The following is a 20,671-nucleotide window of genomic DNA, read 5'->3' as shown; positions in this document are numbered from 1 at the left end:
TACTTGGGGTCTTAAACCACAAACGTTGTTGTATACCTTACTTGAATAATTGCTCGATTTGGTGTTCTATGCTTATTTGACTATGTGTTTATCGCTTTTGGATGGTGGAACTATAAATCCTAGACCATTTGGCAACCCCTCATGGCAAGGTGTCGTTAACGTAATGCAATTAACGATAACTATAAAATCCTAAACTATTTGGCAACCCCTTATAGTTGGGTGTCGCTAACTTGTTAGCGATAACTATTTATCCAAGTTTATAGCTATTATTTATGGTTTTGTATACTAGTTTTGTGGCTTTTCATACTATATATCTATTGTTCAAACTTATGAATTGCTCACCAACCTTTGTGTTGATAAACTTTATTTTATGAAATGTTACAGGTTTGCATCTAGGTTGATTATGGAGTTCGGTGAAGAAAACATCACAAATACCGTTAGGATATTAGCAAAAATGAACAATATTTGATTTGCTATATTTTGTTATATTTTGTTGTATTTGAGTTATGAATATTTGGTTATGTGACATTTTCGATGTTGTGAAATGAAATGAGTTTGTTAAATATTGTCGCTTTAAATAGTGTCATGCGCTTATGAGCAATCGTTGTACCCCGGCATGTTCCGCCGCCTTTGGTCGGGGTGTGACAGTTAAGCCTTTTAATATAATATTATATTATATTCATTTGACATTACGCCTAACCTTGTTGGCGTTTTGGAAACCCTAAGGATTCGAGCAGCACTCCCACGCTGCTTGATCAACACTTCCTTACGCCAAACGAAATCACCAATATTTAACGCTCTTTGGCACGCTTCTCGAGGCACCAACACTTCACGGCACACACTCCAAGATGATCGTCGGGACGTCGGTATGGGATCGCCTTCTTGATATACTCGTCGTCGGGAAATGACACGAGTATCGAAGTATGCACGAAAAACGAGGAATCGGGCACAGTTTTCGAGGTGGATCAAGGGCACGTTTTTCGAGGTGTAGTGAGAAGTTAGTGAGAGAGATATATGCTGAAATTTGGGATGGATTGTGAAGAACCCGGACTTGCTATTTATAGGCAAGATTTTGGATCCCACCGCGGGACGCGATGGGTCCCTTGCCTGGCCCGTCGCGTAGCGCGACGTAGGCCTGGCCAGTCACCCAGTAGACCTGCCACGTGTCGCCACGTGGCAGGCGTTGTGCCACGTGTTGACACGTGGCGGAGGTGTTGCCACGTGGTGACACGTGGCGGCAGATGGTGCCACCGTGTGCCACGTGTCACAACTCGTCAGGCCACGTCATCGCGGTACGCGATGACATAGGCTCAACAGCGATCGCGTATCGCTGTTGACTTCTTCCAGAAGTTTTGACCAAGCCCCATCGCGGTACGCGATGGACTTGTCTTTTGTCCCGTCGCGTAGCGCGATAGGACAAGAAAACAGAATTTTCATTTTTATCCTTGGAGTTTGGAATTTGGCAGAATTGATCTCTAGACTTTGAAAAGTTGACATTTTTGACTCAAAATTTCCGTAATGTTACATTACAATCAGTTAAAATTTTAAACTTCATAACTTTCAAAATCTACACACATTAACAAATTCATAACTCCGACCTAACCTTTTGTTTTCCAACTGGATCTAGAATTCAATACATCTTGATAGTTGTTAGAATTCCAAAGTCAAACCTGTATCTGAAATGGACTTTGATGTAATTTTAGTAGATAAATATTAAAATTCTAATTTACCATAAAAAAAATCTTATTGAACACATCCAAACAGATTATAGGGGCATTATCATAAAAGATTAAATTGCCATCTTCATACAAAAAGAAAGGTATTATTAACAAAAGCTTTTGAAAGCTCCGATTAAATTTTGAAAAAAATAATAATAATGTTAACAAAATTTCAACAAATCTCGTATAAAACAAATCAACAATAAATAAAAAAAAAACGTATAATCAAACTTGAGATTCCCGTTTTGACGTCGTGTATTCAGTCAATGCTAAAAAAAACCGATGTAAAAACACAATTGTTTAAGAACAGAAATCCAACCACGATCAAACCCAGTTACTCAAAAGGGCCTAAAATACTCACTTACTCAAGAGAGAACAAACTAAAAAAGATTATGAAATGGTGGAATCATGGAAAACTTACATTGACTAATCGAAAGAGGGGTTGCGTTAGAGGATGAATCGGAATCGCCAGATTAAGAAGTTTTGGTTAAAGGTTTGAGAGATGTGTTATAACCAAAGAAAACTATACCTGATGAGGAAGATGTGGTGATTCCAATTGGAATGATGTTGTCTAGATTAAAACCCACAACTGAAAGATAAACAATGTTGCGCCAATAAACTCTAAATTGAATTTAAAAAACAAAAACAAAAACACACAAAAATTTGATTAAAATATGGTCATAACTTACTTGCAAAAGAAAGAACTCCAGCCTCCACTGCTGTGTCTCACTTCCGGTGACAGCCATACTTGGAGCAGATATTAACCTTTTTCGGTTCTGCGACAGAAGATATGGTCGACGAAAGCGAAGAATAGGAGATTGATGGTTGCAAAGATGGCTTACTTGTTGGGTTTTTGCGATGAAGAGGCGATTAGATCTAGAGTTCATGATATTTTAAGAGAGAGAGAGAAGGAGGTACAGGTTGTTTTTTCAAATTTTGAATGAGGTGTGAAAAGATAATAAAGTAAACCAGATTGCAGAGGAAGATTCCCCAAAAGCATGTAGGAGACGTGACCTCTTAATTTGTGAACACAATAGCAATCATAACCTGGTGGCGACACCTGTCCTAAAAGAATTTAGGGGGGACAAGTGTCCAAATTGTACTTTCTTTATTATATTGAAAGATTTTCTATTTTCAATATGTTTTGCCGAATGATTTTCAGGTTCTAGAGTGAAAAGACCGCTTCTAGTGGTTGTTCGCTTAGATACGTTGCACGACAGTGAAAATCAACTTTATTGTCATGATCGTAACTTCAAGATATTTTTAGCATTGCTTATCTTGTTCACTAGGATTTGTGAATTGATCTAGATTTAATAATAATAAAAATAAATTAAAAAAAATAGAGTTAATCAAAAACGATTTAGAATTAATCTTAAGCTAATCTTTTAAAATTGTATTAGTATCCTATAATTGAAGGATTTCTCATGTGTTATAGAATATACAATTAAGCATATGTTTTGTAGAATTGCAAAGAAGATTAAAAAGACTACAGAATTCAAATTAAAGCAGTGTTGTAATTAGTTAATAAATAATGCCTTAAAATATTCAAGTTCGGACCAAACAGGATCACCAATTCACCAACCATCTAATTCACCATGTATTCTACATCCAATCCTGAACAAACAAAGAAACAAGCTAGACAAATAATAATATTCTCATTATTGTGCGGAATCATTAACATGATAATACACGGTTTGCAGAATTGCAAAGAAAGATTTAAAGACTGCATAATCTAAATTAAAATAATGTTGTGAACTACAATCCAGAAAAAAGGACCAAAAATAGAAAAGGCATAAAATTTCATAAACGTACATACCGTCGGCGTCAAGTCATGTTTAGCAGTCACCCGATGATATTAATTCCGCTTTCAGTTGATCTATAGGACGACGTGTGTAACGTATACAAACATGCATATCTTCATCATATTTTAACTGTGCCCACGGTCCAATAGCATTCATGTACATCAGCTTAAAACTGCCTAGCGGCAATTTAAACACCGTAGAAACTTCTTTTTGCGTGCGTGTATTCAAACGTTGAATCCACGATTTTAGGAGATAAACGCACGTTTCGATCCCTATACATTTTGCTTTGAAACTCAACATATCCTCATCCTCATCCTCATCCTCATCCTCATCCTCATCCTCATCCTCATCCTCAATTGCTTAGAGGTTTAATTTTTTTTTTTAAAAAGGTAGAAAAGCATTCTTGAAGATAGGGTGAACCATTTGAAGACTCATTTGTTTGGGAACTAGATAAAGAGGAGTACTCACTACTCTAATTCTACCATCATCTTCATTTTTTCCACTTAAACTCTAGAACACCATCTTATCCAGTGTAACATCGGGCGCATGTCATTTCCTGGCAATACATACTGCTTTGGCTATTGTAACTTGGGAGACAAACAAACTCTTTAGTAGAGACCCAAATTCTGTTTTAATGGACCCGTGCTAAACACGAATTCTCAGCCACAACTGTCAACCTTTTGTTTGCTTATGGTCGTAGTCAAGAAGCTTAGTCAAAGACCAAATATGATGAAGACACAAGACGACGATACAACTTGAAGACCTAGTAAAGTACCCGGCACTAAAGACACCACTTCAAATCAATTTTTGAAATATTGAAATTTGTATTTTATACTCATTTCATTCGGTTTTTGTAAAAAGTATTGTACTATAATGTTTCCCATTACTAACGAGAGTATCGTTAGTGTTCATTTTATTTTAATTTTTAGTATAAAAGTGACTCGCGTCCAACATGAACTCATGGATACTCGTTTTTATAATGTCATATATCTTTTGTATTATTATTGATAACCGAAAGACAATGGTACATGCACCGATCAGCCGGTTTCCCGATGATTGAGTGTTATGTGCCTTATGTCCAAGGCTTGATGCAAAACTACTATCGAGCCGGAAACAGCCTCTCTATCCCTATGGGGTAGAAGTAAGGTTGTCTAGGCTTCACCCATGTATCTGTCACTAAGCCACCAATGACGGACCAATGTGTATATTTATATGTAATGTAACAAAAAGAGGTATTTAAATATTTTTTGTACTTTATTTTCTTTATGGGCCTCTTGCAGCTTGTAAGAGATTCCTTCTTTTTTATGAAATCAGCCTTCAAAAAAAAAACATTATATTAAAAAAAAGTTAATATCGATAATAAATTTGTTGGTAAGCATTCAAATTCCTCGACCACACTCCGAGCGCCACTACCCATATCTTTTACTCACTTATGAGACTTGCCATACCCAAGACGGGATGCCAGCTCTACTCGAGTTACATGGGGTAATGACTGATGAGTAAAACACTCCACCAACCCTTATTACTATACTATTAAAGCAGATATCTACATGATCTTTAACTAGCATGTCCACATATGTTTCCAAGTCATCCGGTTTCTATTTATAGAATTGCCACATAATTCACTAATTAATGTATTCTAGACTTATGAACTCACTAATTAATATTTTCTATAATCATAACCAGTGTCAAATACAGAAATTTTAAGTACGGGGGGCAAAATTTGGGTCGGAAAACAAATAGTGGTTATATAATACCAAATCGTTAATTCGCTAAACATAACTCAAAACCATAGTTCAATCTAAAATCATTGTTTTGATACCTATCTGGGTCAGTACAAAAACAATGTCACTCATCAAAGCCATTAATTCGCTAAACATAACTCAAAACCATAACTCAAAGCCATTCGCTAAACTGAGTCGGTACAAAAACACCGTCACTCATCAAAACTGACACCGTCATTCATCATCTCCGCCGCATGATACCTCAGCCAACCACCCGAAGGACCGCACAAACACGGAACCACTAACCGAGGCCATTGATTTTCCGACGAGAGCTCCTACACCGTCATAGATTCGCCTCCACATACGGGGGGCCTTTCCACCCCCTATTTATATATTGGCTCCGCCTCTGATCATAACCAACTATTTACTTTCAAATGATTTAAAAACCGATTTTGACGACAAGTAATTACATGGAAGTTACTAATCATTAAGTTACAAAATTCAAATTATATTATAGAGACAACCGATTCTTAATATGTTCTCTAATACTCACCACACCCAAGATGGGGTGCCAGCTCTACTAGACTCGCAAGGAGTGATCGGTCACACCCCGCCCACCCTTATATCACCGATCTACTCTCTATAACATTTGTTTAAGATGAATTTCAATTCATTTATCTTGTCTTGTCAATAATATATGTTTTTCGAATTAATAAACTTTCACTACATCATATTTGTTTTGGTCTTTATTACATTCCAAAAAGATTAAAACAACAAAATGATGAAAAATGAGATGATTTTGTTGTGTTTTGGGTGTCATTTATTCATTCATTCATTCATTCACAAACGGTCAATTCAGGAGACAACCACGTGACACCCTTTTACGTGCATTTCATAAATTAACCCGTACGCCAACGGTCATATTTCACCGACAACCCCCACCACAACGGTCACATAGCCTCACTACCACTCTCCACCGTCAGATCTCCATCCTACGGCCCACAACCACTGCATTCTTCTGACAAAGCCAAAGTAAAAAACACATTATTTCCTGATTTATATAAGAACAAACTTGTGTCTAAATGGGAATTTTTTTGGGTGTGTGTTACTGTTTGTTGCCTGTAGGAACGAGAGAGTGTGTGAGAGAGTGGAGAGGTGAGGAAGAGTGTTAAAATTACTGTCTATTTATTTATTTCTTTATTTATTCAATCAATATTAATATTATCTTCTTGAATTTTAGGGGGGTTTTTTAGATTTTAAATCATGGGTTTGTTTTCTTGAAAATTCCTAAATTCTTTATTTTTTTACTGGTATTTTAAAGTTTAAATGGTGGGTTTTCTTTAAAGATTCATAATTTCTTGATTTTTACTGGCTATGGTAGATTTTCTTGATTTTTACTCGTTTTTTTCATTTTAAATTGTGGGTTTTTTTAAAGATTTATAAATTTCTTGGTTTAGAAAAAAAAAATTATTTTAGGGGTTGTTTGATTCATGAGTTAAAGGTGTTTGATTTATTATTCATCAGGGTTTAAATATTTTTAAAAAGTTTGAATTTTTCTGGAAAGATTACTATGGTGTTCTTCAAGGTTTCAATGGCTGTTCATGGTAAGTGTTTCTGCAATCATCATATTTTCAGATAGTCTTCTTGTGTCATTTATTTAAGGATTCTGATGATTCATTTTATGTAAGTTTAATTTTTTCCTTGATCAAATTCTTTGATTCTTTTCTGCACAGACACATTATTTTTTAACTACTTTACCAGTAAATTCATTCATTAAAACCTAATTTGTTGACAAAGATTCATTCACACACAAACATAAACACATTATTCATTCTTATTGAAATATTTATCAAAAACATTAATTTTTAATTAATCGATTCGCGAAAGTATATCAAGAATCTTGGAAGGGTTTAAAGAATGTTGGCTGGTTTTTCTTCCTCATTATTGTCTCCAAGGCATACAAAACCATCTGCACAGTTTCAAGCTTGTCATTTTCCTTCAATGAGCACACAAAGATTGGATTTACCATGTAATAGTAATACTAACTTGAGCAGAGCCCAGCCCGTTAAGCCCATTAGGCCCGTTAGCAGCCTTTCGATCGACACCAACCCGATAGAAGCCCGAACCTGTTCACTTAGGCACAATGTGGCCCGGCCCGGTAGCAAGAGGCCGAAAAAACTTTACGAAGACGAGCAAGACGGGTCGTTTCGGGCTAAACGGAAAAGGGGCTGCGGTAAAGTCAACGAATTTGGCGATCAGTTTTGGCATCCAAGTGATGTGATTTCACCCAATTTAACCACTAGCCCATGGAGCTTTGTAAACGAGTTAGCCGATTTAGGTGAGCCCGATCAACAACGGGCCACGAATGAATCATCATCCGGGTCGGGCTCCGGTTCACAAGAAAGTCATCAAAGTTTGAATCTTGATCAACAAGAAGGCGATCCGAATGTGGGCCCGCCAAACCCGAACCAAAGTTTGGATCTTTCGGCAATTGGGACCGAAACCCATGATGAAGATGTTGGATTTGAGCTCATTAGTCTTCTTTTAGCTTGTTTGGAAGCCATTTCCATGAAGAACATAGCTACAATCAACCATTTCATTTCAAAGTTAGGTGAACTAGCAAACCCGAGAGGCAATTCTTCGATAACCCGACTCGCTTCGTATTACACTGAAGCTTTAGCCTTAAGGGTTTCAAGAATGTGGCCCAATATTTTCCAAATTTCAACTCCTAGAGAACTTATAGAAGAAGATAATGGAACTGCTTTACAAATATTGAATCAAGCAACACCAATTCCCAAATTCATACACTTCACATCCAATGAGATTCTTTTAAGATCATTTGAAGGTAAAGATAGAGTTCATATTATCGATTTCGACATCAAAAACGGGCTGCAATGGCCCAGTTTCTTTCAAAGTTTAGCTTCGAGAACCAACCCGCCAACCCGTGTTAGGATCACGGGTATCGGTGAATCCAAGCAGGATCTTCTCGAGACCGGGGCCCGCCTCGCGGGTATTGCAGAATCTCTAAACCTTGAATTCGAATTCCATCCGGTTGTGGACCGGTTAGAAGATGTGAGGTTATGGATGCTTCATGTTAAAGAAGGTGAAACTGTTGGTGTAAACTGTGTGTTTCAGTTGCACAAATTGTTGTATGATCACACTGGAGGCGCGGTTAAAGATTTTCTCGGGCTTATTCAGAGTGTGAACCCGAGTGTTGTCGTGGTGGCGGAGCAGGAGTCGGAGCATAATGGGGTCGGGCTGGAACCGAGGGTTGCAAATTCGTTGAAATATTATTCGGCTATCTTTGATTGCATTGAAGAATCGTTCGGGTCAAAGAACGGTGATTGGGTCAAGATTGAAGAAGCATTCGGACGGGAGATCAGAAACATTATTGCGTGTGAAGGGCTAGAAAGATCAGAAACTGTTGGTGCAAACTGTGTGTTTCAGTTGCACAAATTGTTGTATGATCACACTGGAGGCGCGGTTAAAGATTTTCTCGGGCTTATTCAGAGTGTGAACCCGAGTGTTGTCGTGGTGGCGGAGCAGGAGTCGGAGCATAATGGGGTCGGGCTGGAACCGAGGGTTGCAAATTCGTTGAAATATTATTCGGCTATCTTTGATTGCATTGAAGAATCGTTCGGGTCAAAGAACGGTGATCGGGTCAAGATTGAAGAAGCATTCGGACGGGAGATCAGAAACATTATTGCGTGTGAAGGGCTAGAAAGATTCGAGAGGCATGTCGGGTTTGACCGGTGGTGGAGGTCGTTGACCGAGCTCGGTGGGTTCAGAAACGCGGGGATTAACGAGCGGGAGTTTGTTCAGAGCGAAATGATAACGAGAATGTACCATCGTTCGTATGGCCCGGGTTCGTTTAAAGTGGAAAGGAGGCGGTTTGATGGTGGGGCAACTGCGGGGATCACTCTAACGTGGTCGGGTCAACCGCTTTATACCGTGTCGGCGTGGGTCCCGGATGTCGCGGGGAGTTCGGGTTCGTATCGGCAGCAGCAGGAGGCATGATGGTTGTTGAGGTATACAGTTAGTAATATTCTTTGTAGGAGGTAAAAAATATGTTACTAGATGATTATTCTTTTATTCATTTGTTGCAGATAGAAAATTGTCATTCGGAGTTGTTTTTTCCTTTTCAATATTGGTTCATGTTTGATTCTTTGATTGTTTTATAAAGTTATGTAATCAAATAGTTTGACTTTGGAATTATTATATATGATGTTTTACAGTTTGACTATATATTTTTGTAATTTGGTTTGGATGAGTTTCCATATTGATTTTTGTAGCTTACAGTATTACCCATATTGACAACATGCTGAATCATCTCACACATGAAGAATCGGATAGTAAAACCCGATATGCTATATCCGATTGGTGCTGCAATTACCTAAAATGGTAGGGCGGTGGTGTACCCGAACTACCTGTGCTACTTGAACTACGCCACTAAAATATATATTCAAGACTTGTCTTCCCTCGGTATTATTTTTAAGTTCAAGACTAGTTTTAGTACTAGCTTAAATTCGATACCCTTGAAGCCACCAACTGAATTACTAGAAAATCTTTTGATAAATTAAAACCTAATCTGAAATGTTTTGAGTTTCAAATAAGATGTGAATGTGATGACTATGTTGATTCATGAAACACTTACCTCATCTATATTACATTATAATAGATATAGACATTCCTTCACCTACCCACACTCTCTCTATTGAGACACTGTTAAATTTATCGCCTCATAACTCATTATAACTCAACTAGTATGTGTCCGCGCGTTGCGGCGGGGATGATTCACAAAATATTTTGCTTCAGTTGAAAGCGATATTCGATAATTCAATAATATGCACCACGACACCCACAAAACAACCTGAATCATTATTAATAAAAAAAATCAGTAGAGATTCGGAAGAAATAAAATTTACCATGTGGATCAACTAAGACCATATGTAAGAGACTCACATAAATGAAGTTATTTTGTTTATAAGCATAAAAGACAAGCATCGACATTTGGTGAAAAAATAGAAATATACTAGCCGGTTTGGTTACAATGAGATTAGAAGTACACATAGCAGATGTCAACTACTTAAACAAAGATAAACATGCATCTAAAGATACATTAAGAAACAAAGATACAATAAATTGGTAGAACCATATTTAGTTTAGTTTAATCCAAAAAGAGGTCAAAATTATGCCTTCACTGACTTTTATTTATGCTTCTTAGTAATTGATTTGTGTTGCTACATTTACAATAATTATGTTTGTTCATTTATCTACTAAATAAATGAACCTCCTACGAAACGATTCATGAACTGTTTATTTGAACTTTCAGTTAGTTTCCGAGTACCGGAATATACTGGAATGTAATTATTGTTTGTCTTAAGAATCCCAGCCGCTATAGCCTATAGCTTTAATCCCACGCCTTCTCACTTCATGCACAAATAAAATGTTATTGTAGGAGCAGATCGCTACGTTCTTTTGTCGCTCAAGTTAAACTATATTTTAAATATATGTCTGATATCTTCGTTTAATAAGATCCAATAAAGCAAGAAGATATGAATGTTTAAGAAACATTTTAGTTGTTAGAATTCCCGTTACAATTATAACCCAAAGACTTTTCAAAATAGATGAGCACACATCATGAAAATAATATGAAAATAATAGATTTTGAGTGGTGGACAACATGTTAATAGCATGGTGCCTGTTAATAGCATAGTGATGTAATAATATTAGATAGATGTACTTCATCCCAGTAAAATCAATTAAGGGGCTAGTTCACTGCGGGGAAATAATGGGAATTCGACTGGTAAGGGGCTAGTTCATTAAAGTACCATCATTTTGCATAGTCAGTTTTTTCTTCAGCCTAGTTTAGGATAAACAAATAAGAAAGTTATAACATCATAACAACTAAGATAAACTCAATTAGGTATTTAATTTTTTTTTAATAACAAAAAAACGAACGCCTTAAGTTAAATATATGTCAAATAGATTTGCATTCGGATGCAACTCTTTTTTTTTTTAATTTGACAAAGGAAAGCCAAATCAACTTGCAATCAGATTCTTTTTTTTTTATGAATTTGATTAATAAAACTCATATAAAGTTTGCATTAAATAGAAATGATTTGAATTTGAGAACATAGAAGTCAGATCGCCTTGTAACCGGATGCAAAATTGTTAGAATTTGACAAGAAGATTTAACTACATAAATCCAACTATAGAGGCACACAAGTTAAAATTCATAAAGACAGACAATAATCACTTTTACAAACAATATACCAAAATGTGTGTACCAAATCTTTATCTACAAATGTAACGTAATCTAATATAAGCACTACAATCCCTAAAAAACCCCTACACATGATCTGTCTACTTTTCCATTTGATAGCTCTTGACTTTAATTTTGTAAATCATAAGACTGGGAGTTTGATCATTGTGAGTTCTTAAAGGCGAGCTTTTCAATGAGGTTTATAAGTTACTTTGTTCCAATATGTGGCTGCGACAAGATAATGTGAGTAATGTTTTACAATTACATATTATTTTATGCATCAGGTCTATTAGATAATGTGACATTTACTACAAAAAAACAAAAATATTATTTATAAATTTTGAATTCTTTTTCAAAGATTTGCATTGCAAGCTTTTAATTGCTGTATTATTATAATTATTATTATTATTATTATTTAAACCTTTCCACGAAGTTCAGTACATATACATGCTCACAACGTTAGCAAGAAAAACCCAATCTAAAATGCTTTGAATTGGGTTCGGTAATCGAGTCCGCATGAGCGGCTGAGCCCCGGGTGTTGTTAACTCTTGTTTCAAATGAGTTCAAGTGGGATTAGGCAATCGAGTTCAAGTTGTGTTGTTTTCAGGGTTGGTTTCGGTAATCGTTTACGCTTACAAACGCCACCAGGTTAAAATAGAAAAGGGAAAAAAAAACTCGGTTACCTAATACCAGATTCGTGCCCAGTGTCATTTTTTTGTATGCCCTCTCCCTACAATCTCTAAACTAAAAGACACTAAACCATAAGCAGTAAAAGTTCTTTTATACTTACTGTTTGGCCCATTAGAGACAACCCAAAGTATCATGTCCTCTCCTTCAGTAAGCCAATGAGACCATGACTTGTGGTTCGACCTCCATACCTCGCTTCCCTATCAGAGTGCATCAACCAACCAACAATTAAATCTCATATAAATAAACAGAAACAAAGAGCTGAGTATGCTGCATATTATGTATTGAATTCAAAATGTGTGTCCCGTATTTGGATTTTGTTCGGGTTCAGATTTATTTTTGTTTCAGTTTAGAGTTTAAAAAAAGCACTCATGTTCAGATTATGCACATCATTGTTTAGTTTTTACAAAGGTAAAAAGGTAGTAGCAAACATGTGAAGCCTGACAAAGAATAAACAAACTAAAAGTCGATAATTTCTACTTTAATTACGAAGTGATGCATGAGGGACATCAGGAAAACCAGATTCATCCACAGCCTGTAAAGCAAATGTAAACAATAAATACCATGATAACTAACACATGACAATTGACAAGTATTTCTAAGTTACCTGATTGTTAACTCTGCCAGCTGCCACCGCATGTCCACTTGGAGCTGAAGGCAGATTGAGCTCTTCATTCAAATCGGGCTCGTTATCGGGTTGAAGATAAGAAGGCACCCCTTCACCTTCAGTTTCCTGACCCATATCAGCCTCTAGAGCATCAAGTTCTACATAAAATAAAAAATATATAATCATGTAAATTAATTATGCAAATAAATCAATAAAATGTGCGCTTACCACCCAAAAGTTCATCTTCATCGATGTCATCTGGCACGCTGTAACTTCTACCGATAGATTCTTGTATTTCATTAGTAATATCCATCATGTCCATCATTCATCTTGCAAATTCTAAAAATAAAACGGTCTATGATTAGACATTATTCAAAGAAGGTCAAAATAACTAATGTACTAACATTAATGTCTTGAATCTTCACGGTTTTCATCATTCCTTTTAACTCCTTGTTTGCTGATTTCAGAGCAGACATCTTGAAGATACAAAATACCAGAGTGATGAGAAATACAAGTCATAAAGCTGTATAAATAATAGGGATATTGGTTTTTAATACTCCAAACTTTCACTAGTTGGTTGATATCACTCCCAACTTTTGATTTATTGCCCACAACTTCCAACTTTCATCCTATTTGTTTCTGGCACTCCCGAACTTAACGAACCCTAACTCCGTTAGTTTTTTGGCTGACGTGGCATTGTTCTTGCTGATGTGGCATATTTTTTTGATGCTGTGGCACTTTCTAAAGAAAAAATAATAAAAACTAAAAATAATAGCCATTTGAACACTACACTCACCGGAGTTCACCGCCGTCATACTCGCCGGAGTTGACCGTCGGCAAGCCTTCAACAATCTTCTCATCGGTCTCGTGTTGTTTCTTCACCTCCTCCGACGTACTGGCCGCCAGTGAAAACCCTATGTAACATCAGTTTCATATTTTTCGGCGTACCGACAACCGGATTATTAGGGTTTTCATATTTCCCCATTTAACTAACCCAACTGTAAAAGACTTTATTAACGAATCAATGGATAAATTACCGAATTATTTAGTGCAGGGTTGTCGAATATAGACCTACTGGTGCTTGAATACAGCTTCTGACTAGTTGAACGAAACGAGACCTGTTAATTGACGGGAACTGTAAAGTCGGTTTGAATGTTTTATGAGAAGATAAGTTTTATGAGAAGATAAGTGACTACCCACCAGGTGTTTGTTGAAATGTGTCAATAAATTTTGGCTTATTTTTTTGGGGAAACACACCAGGGTTTGTTCCTAAGGAGATTACAACGGGTGATCCCATGTTTGAAACAAGACCTGCTTGAAACATATTATTATTGTTATTTTCCGGCGAATCGCCGGAAAATATGAAACTGACGTTACATAGGGTTTTCATCGGCGGCCGGTACGTTGGAGGAGCGGAGGAGGTGAAGAAACGGCACGAGAACGGCGAGAAGATCGTTAAGGGCTTGCCGGCGGTGAACTCCGGCGAGTGTGGTGGTGAGATGGTTATTATTATTAATTTTTATCATTTTTTCTTTAGAAAGTGCCACATCAGCAAAAACAATGCCACATCAGCAAGAACAATGCCACGTCAGCCAAAAAACTAACTGAGTTAGGGTTTGTTAAGTTCGGGAGTGCTAGAAACAAATATGATGAAAGTTGGGAGTGGTGTGCAACAAATCAAAAGTTGGGAGTGATATCAACCAACGGGTGAAAGTTAAGAGTATTAAAAACCAATATCCCTAAATAATAATATCCAAAACAAGTAACAATAAAATTTTATAATCAGAAAATTTACCGTTTGCTGAGCATCTTTAATCCCTTCTGAAGCAAAAGCAACTTGATCTAGATTAAATGTTTGATTGTATAGCATGTCACGTTGTCCTTCATACCTGCAAATAATAATTAACAGTTGTTCAGTTTATATAAGCAAATGCATGCACACCTTATGACAAAGTTGTTCAATTTATATATGCAAAATCACATAGTTGTAGTATTAAAAAATAACCTACATTCACTCTCATTGCTCGAGCCTTCACAGCTTCTGGAGCTGGACCCGGTTTAGTTTTCTTGATCTGTTCTTTATGTCTAGCAAGTTCCGCATAAGTTCAGTCCTTCCTACTTAGTCCACCTATAACAAAAAAGACCAAATTTTCAGAAGCAACCACTGAACCTTTATTCCGAAACTACCCTTGACTAAAAATTAATCCAATAAGAAAACTTGTAATCCAATCAGGCCTAAATTGCCCTTTTAGGTCTGTTTTAGCTTTACTCCTTGTGCGAATATCTCTCGTTAATCAGTTGCAAACTATTAAAGCAAAGAATACGCAACCATATCTATAATATTCAGACTACCCCTCAATCCAGATTTACCTTTGCACCAAATCCTTTGACCCGTTATAACAAATATGAGAAACAACCATATACATACATATATTAAATTTTAAAACTTATGAAAGAAAAATAGTTTTGGTTTTTCAGGAATAACAAGCATATATATTTTAAAACTGCAAGTTGGTTGTTTTTTTCTAGCCCTCAAATTAAACCAACTAACTTCCAACTTTACCATCACAATATAGGGTTTTCGTTTCATATATGATTAACTCAAGAAAAACAAGCAAATTAAAGACTTCAAACTAAAACCCAAATTTGGGGTCAGATATCATAGTTCTCTGGTAATTTGTTTTATTTTTGCTACCCTAATTTGAGTCAATTTTATAGATTAAATATGTTTCTTTTACTGAATTAATATTTAACTCTATGGATGGTGATTCAATTGCAAATCCTTTCAATTCAATTATGATTGTCATTCAGTGATAGGTTTCAATTATGATTGGCGATAAATGTATGTTTCTAATAATACACGGATTTTGTTTGTTATTGGAGCTCCAATTTAGGGTGGTTGTTGTTGATGTTTTCCAATTTAATGCAGCTCTCAATTTGTGTTGGATTTTGTTAACTGTTTGTAGTTCTTAATTAAGGTTCATAGTGATTGTTTACATCCAGTAATATAATGTTATGGATCATGAGCATTAGGTGTTTGATGAAATGTCTGAATGAAATTGTTTTTGTTAGATGTTTTTTTTTTCTTTATTTAATATTATATTTGTGTTACTCAGAGAAATCGTTATAGAGGAGGTTTAGAAAAGTTGCATCATGCCCTATGATATTCTCATAACCTGCCTTCATTTCTAGAATTGGTACAAGTTGTACATCAAAATGCTTTTCAGATGCTATTTTATACATCACAATAATCAAAGCTTTCTATGCCAATTTATATATAATTTTCAATTCGCATCTAATTTTGTGATGACCATTGTTTATGTGTATCTAATTCCAATATGACAATCGTGTAGAACAGTTTAGGTTCAACTCGCATCTAATTTTCAATTAGCACTTACTAGGGTGTTGGTTGAGACTGTATTTTGTAGGCATTCGTATATTTACTAGCGGCTAAACGCATTTGGTGAGATGATAAAAGTGGATTAATAGGTTTTTATGCATATTTTATCATTGACTTACTTAAAATCGAGTTTAATTATTTAGCGCGGTTGCTAAATGCCACATTAGTTGAGAACCCGTTTTCTACTTCACCACGGGTTCACCAGGTGCAGGGTTCATGCCAAACATCCTTACTGTTAATCTTGGGTTGTTTCAATAAATTTGATGACTTTTGTCCAACCTTGAAAAATGGACATAGACAAACCTTGAAAAAAGGACATGCACATATAAAGAAGTCAAAAGGTAATCTTGACTTCTTCCAAGTGTAATTATTTTTGCTTCTTTCTAATTCTTTTTTTTTTTTTTAACTTTTTTGGATATATAGGCGTTAGATAACTGCTATGGTGATCTTGATTATTGGTACCATCACATTCAAAAGGCGCTAGGCCATTTTCAGCTGCATGCCACGGTTGGCCCATTTCAGATTGTGGTGCACAACGGCTAAAGGTAAATATTTAATTATCATATTCAACTTGTCATTTTTTTAACTGCTAACACACTGTATTTGCTTTCTGTTAGGCAACAAGTTTTCCTTTCAGATTTGCCATCACTACGTGTTGATAAGCCATTGGATGCGAACCGATTCTATGAAGCAGTCAAGGTTACTCTATCTTTACAGGTAATTCTTGATAATTTTTGTGTGTGTTTAGATTCCACCTAATTTTTACTTAATGTAGTATTAAAAACATTGTTTTAGGTATGAAACCATACGATTTGGGGTCTGTCGGCAGCGCTCTCGGATTGATATATTATTGAATAGGGGTGTGCAAGAAACCAAAAAACCAGATCCGAAACTAAAAAATTAAACGCTATGGTAATTTTACAACTTAAAAACAATATAATGCTAAAAGTAGCCGACCAAAGAAACCTCACCTTAGAAATGTATATTTGTATTTGCGAACCTTTTAACGTAACTCCTGGTTATTACGGCGTCCTAAACATACGTTAATCAAAATTAGTATAGTGAATTTTCCTTGGGGTCATGTCTAACCGGCCCATATGTAAGGTTTGTGAGACGAGCCGAGCTGGAGCCTTGTGGAGCTCAGGCTCGGCTTGGCTTTTATTACACCCTAGACTTCTTATCATAGCCTATATTCTGACTCCACACTAAACGAAGATCATATCAGGACTTATAAGAAATGAAGTTTGATTTTATCTAATAGTACATATGAAAACATAGAAATTTGATTTGATCTCTAGCTCTTTTTTTTACTTATTAATGTATTAAAATATGTTATAGGCCAACCAAGTATGTATTCGGTCTTATTTATACCAATTTCATTTTTGTAGTTTTTTCAGGTATTATGAGCTTTCCTCAAACAACGCGTGCCCATTGTGGGTGCCACCATGACTAGGAATGTGCAGGTATTATGTTCAACTATGTATTTATGTGCCTGAACAGTTGGTTTGGATTTTAATGAATGAACATAAACGAACACGAACATGTACTTGTTCATGTTCGTTCAGTTCGTTTGCAGGCCTAATAAAAAATCATTATACATGAATATATATAAATAAACTGAATTTAACAAAAACATGACCTGTTGTTTTTATTATTTTTTTTCCTATTCTTACTTATTATGATTAAAACCTTGTGTGGAAGCTACATGTGTTGTGAACGAAGAACTATATGAAGTTAATTTAGATACGCATGGTTGGGCACGCGTTAGGGAGGCTAAGAATCCTATATCATGTAATATTGATGTTTTTTTTTATAATTATTATTTTCGGCGGCGGTATGACATGCTAATTATTATGATAATTACGTTACTGCAGGCTCTAAAACTAAGAACATGAAATTTTATTTTGATGGGGATTCTGTTCAAGTTTAAATAAATGATCTTTTGAAGTTTACTTTCTTTTCTATAAAAGCAGCAACACCAAATTCTTCATCTCCAGACTCTGCTCCTGTTGGTGGTGGCGAAATTTTGTAGGTATGTGTTTTATTCTCAATTTTATTAAATATTGTGTTTGGTTATTCTCAATCGGTTGTTTTGTTTCGTTTTTAATATCCAAGCTTAATCTGGGGTTCATCATTCGCAAATTAGAACTTCATGTATAGGACTTCATGTTGTATGAAACCACTCCAAGCCCATGTATCTGACCTGCCAATACACAGGGATGAATAATAAATGACTCGAGTTTCTCCCTTCACAGATAAAGTAATTAAATTTATGTTACACCCAACTTGGTGATGCACTGGTAGAGGTGTCAAGTTTGGGCAGTAAGGTAAAATACAATACCCAAAATTGTGTTACTAATGACAAGGGTAGTTTGGTCATTTGGGAAGTTACTGACCCGTAATGGATTTTTTATTTGCAGATTTTGTATTTTGTGAACACCCGTGATGGCGTTCCATAAGCTGTGAAAATAGCTCCAAAACCATTTGATTTTTCCGGTTCTTAAATTTGGCTTATAAGGTCATGTTCTTGATCAGCCAGATGATATTTTTTTCTTCAGTTTTTAACTTTCTAAAATTGGGTTTTAACCTTTGCAAATGAAAGGCGATCAAGAAGTTGAATAGGTTGCAATGTTGCACTTGTGTTTTGTAACTGGTGGTAACGCGTCTGGAAGGTCAAGTCAAAAGTTGTGCTATTTTAAAACTTATGCGCTCTACTGGAATGGACCACAGAAAAGCCATACGCCATGGTATTCTTGAAATTCCAGGTTACATTCTGTTCACAAATCCCATTTACAAATATATGGATCTCCTTGCTCATCACCAGGTTAAATTTGTTAATTAATTATTTTTATTATTACTAAGTTATAGTTATTAATATACTAATATTATCTTATTCACGAATGAAGGTTTTTCTAAAAGGTGATGTTCTTTCATTTACATATGCAATGCATTAATGAAGGGATGGATTCATATGTGAACATGAGTGCTAGTTTGAAGATGAATTCAACTTGCTTTCAGCTCCCACGTACTAGGCATGCAATGCCAACCCAAAAAGTTAACAACCACATGAGTATAAGCATGTCAATTTGAGTTTCATTTTGTCTTCTGTTTTGACTTTTATCGAGCCCGGGTTGATTATCATCTTTTATAGGTTGAAGATGAATTTGGTAAGTCAAAGACAATCCTCTTTGTTTCAAGTTTTTTTTCTCTATTTTTTATGTTAGTGATAAATTTGTGCATAGGAAAAGTGTAGATTTATCTTCTGATGACATGGCAGCCCAAATAACATGAAAGAATAGAAAAGTCCTTGACTTTTTTCCTGGGGAGGTGTCAACCTACTGCATATCTGCAGTGACCCTGAGGAAGTAAGAAAAAAAGAAATTCAAAATTTGAAAGTTTTTGAGTCAGGAACAGGCATTACTAATTAATCTCTCATTTTGTTACACTTTTGCAGCTTGACTTGTTGGTTGCAAAACTAATGGATCTTGATGCAATGGATGGTAAAGGCGATGTATCATTATTGGCAGAGTTTAATCTTTCGAGTCAGCACAATGTAGGCCTCTTGATTTCTCATAAAAGGTAACATCTCTGGAGCTTTTAATTTTGTTTTTAGTCCATAAGATACTTGTTGGTGAAAGTATAATACTTATACTTAGGCAATGCACTTACAACTAGGTGTGTAAACAACTGGAGCCCGAGCTCACCCAAATCAAGTTTGGCTGTTTCGAGCTCTACGTAGTATTTCAAGATTGAGCTCGGTTTGCGCTTGTGTAATTCATTAGTTAACAGTTTAATTGTATTATTTTTATACACATATAATTGTTTTTATATATGAATTTTGCGTATCTAAAACGTAACTAATGGCATGCATATGTTCTGTAAACTAAATGAAATATAATTACCCCTTTTTTACATTTTTTTTTATTTCTTTGCAAACTATAAAATGCATTTCAAGTACCAAAAGGATTAGAGTTTTGAGTTAGAAAGCTGAGAAGTTCACGCCAACGGGTGACTAGCCATGTTATTTTTAGCCCTAGCTAATTATCGAAATGGACCAATCTAAACAGGTTCAAATATTGTGTCATTGGATACATGTAAGACTTGCGATGTTTGGATCTAATGTTTATTCGCTTTCGGTTACTTCAGCTTGTGTAATCAGGTATCTAAAATGTAACAGATGACATGCATTTGTTTTGTACACTTACAAATAAATACAATTTTACCTTTTTGTGACATTTTGTTGTTTGACTTTTCTAAGAGTCAAAATTGGGAAAGAATCTGGTGAACTCTTAGGCCAAGTTTGGCTTTTGTAAGAGTCAAAGTTGTTTTATGGGGTACAGAAGTGTAGCCCCCTTATATTTACCCTTTATAAGTGTAGCCCTCCATTTTTCAAATAGCCCACATTTTTTAAATATAAATATAGCTACACGTAAAACCCCTGTTTGGGCTGCTTTACATTAATATCCCT

The 20,671-nt window shown here is 35.7% G+C and overlaps 1 protein-coding gene and 1 pseudogene across 2 annotated transcripts; one reads left to right on the top strand and one right to left on the bottom strand.

Moving 5' to 3' along the window:
- Positions 1-6,651: 6,651 nt before the first annotated feature.
- LOC143619360 (scarecrow-like protein 28) lies at positions 6,652-9,264 on the top strand. The gene is made up of 2 exons (XM_077091309.1): positions 6,652-8,410; positions 8,723-9,264. The coding sequence occupies exons 1-2, from the start codon at positions 7,162-7,164 to the stop codon at positions 9,259-9,261; spliced, it is 1,788 nt and encodes a 595-aa protein (XP_076947424.1). The 5' UTR covers positions 6,652-7,161; the 3' UTR covers positions 9,262-9,264.
- A 3,296-nt stretch (positions 9,265-12,560) lies between these two features.
- LOC143619235 (vacuolar protein sorting-associated protein 60.2-like) lies at positions 12,561-14,905 on the bottom strand (annotated as a pseudogene). Its single transcript, XR_013151157.1, has 6 exons — positions 14,819-14,905; positions 14,599-14,745; positions 13,208-13,279; positions 13,032-13,142; positions 12,804-12,961; positions 12,561-12,731 (listed from the first exon to the last, which is right to left on the bottom strand). The product of XR_013151157.1 is annotated as a vacuolar protein sorting-associated protein 60.2-like (transcript).
- Positions 14,906-20,671: the final 5,766 nt, after the last annotated feature.

This window comes from Bidens hawaiensis, unplaced genomic scaffold, assembly GCF_021521415.1.
Source record: "Bidens hawaiensis isolate Kalapana, Puna unplaced genomic scaffold, B.hawaiensis_p1.1 tig00002423_1, whole genome shotgun sequence".
Classification (NCBI taxonomy): Eukaryota; Viridiplantae; Streptophyta; class Magnoliopsida; order Asterales; family Asteraceae; genus Bidens; species Bidens hawaiensis.
The sequence above is the reverse complement of the archived record's forward strand: the minus strand, read 5'-3'. Positions and strand labels throughout refer to the sequence as shown.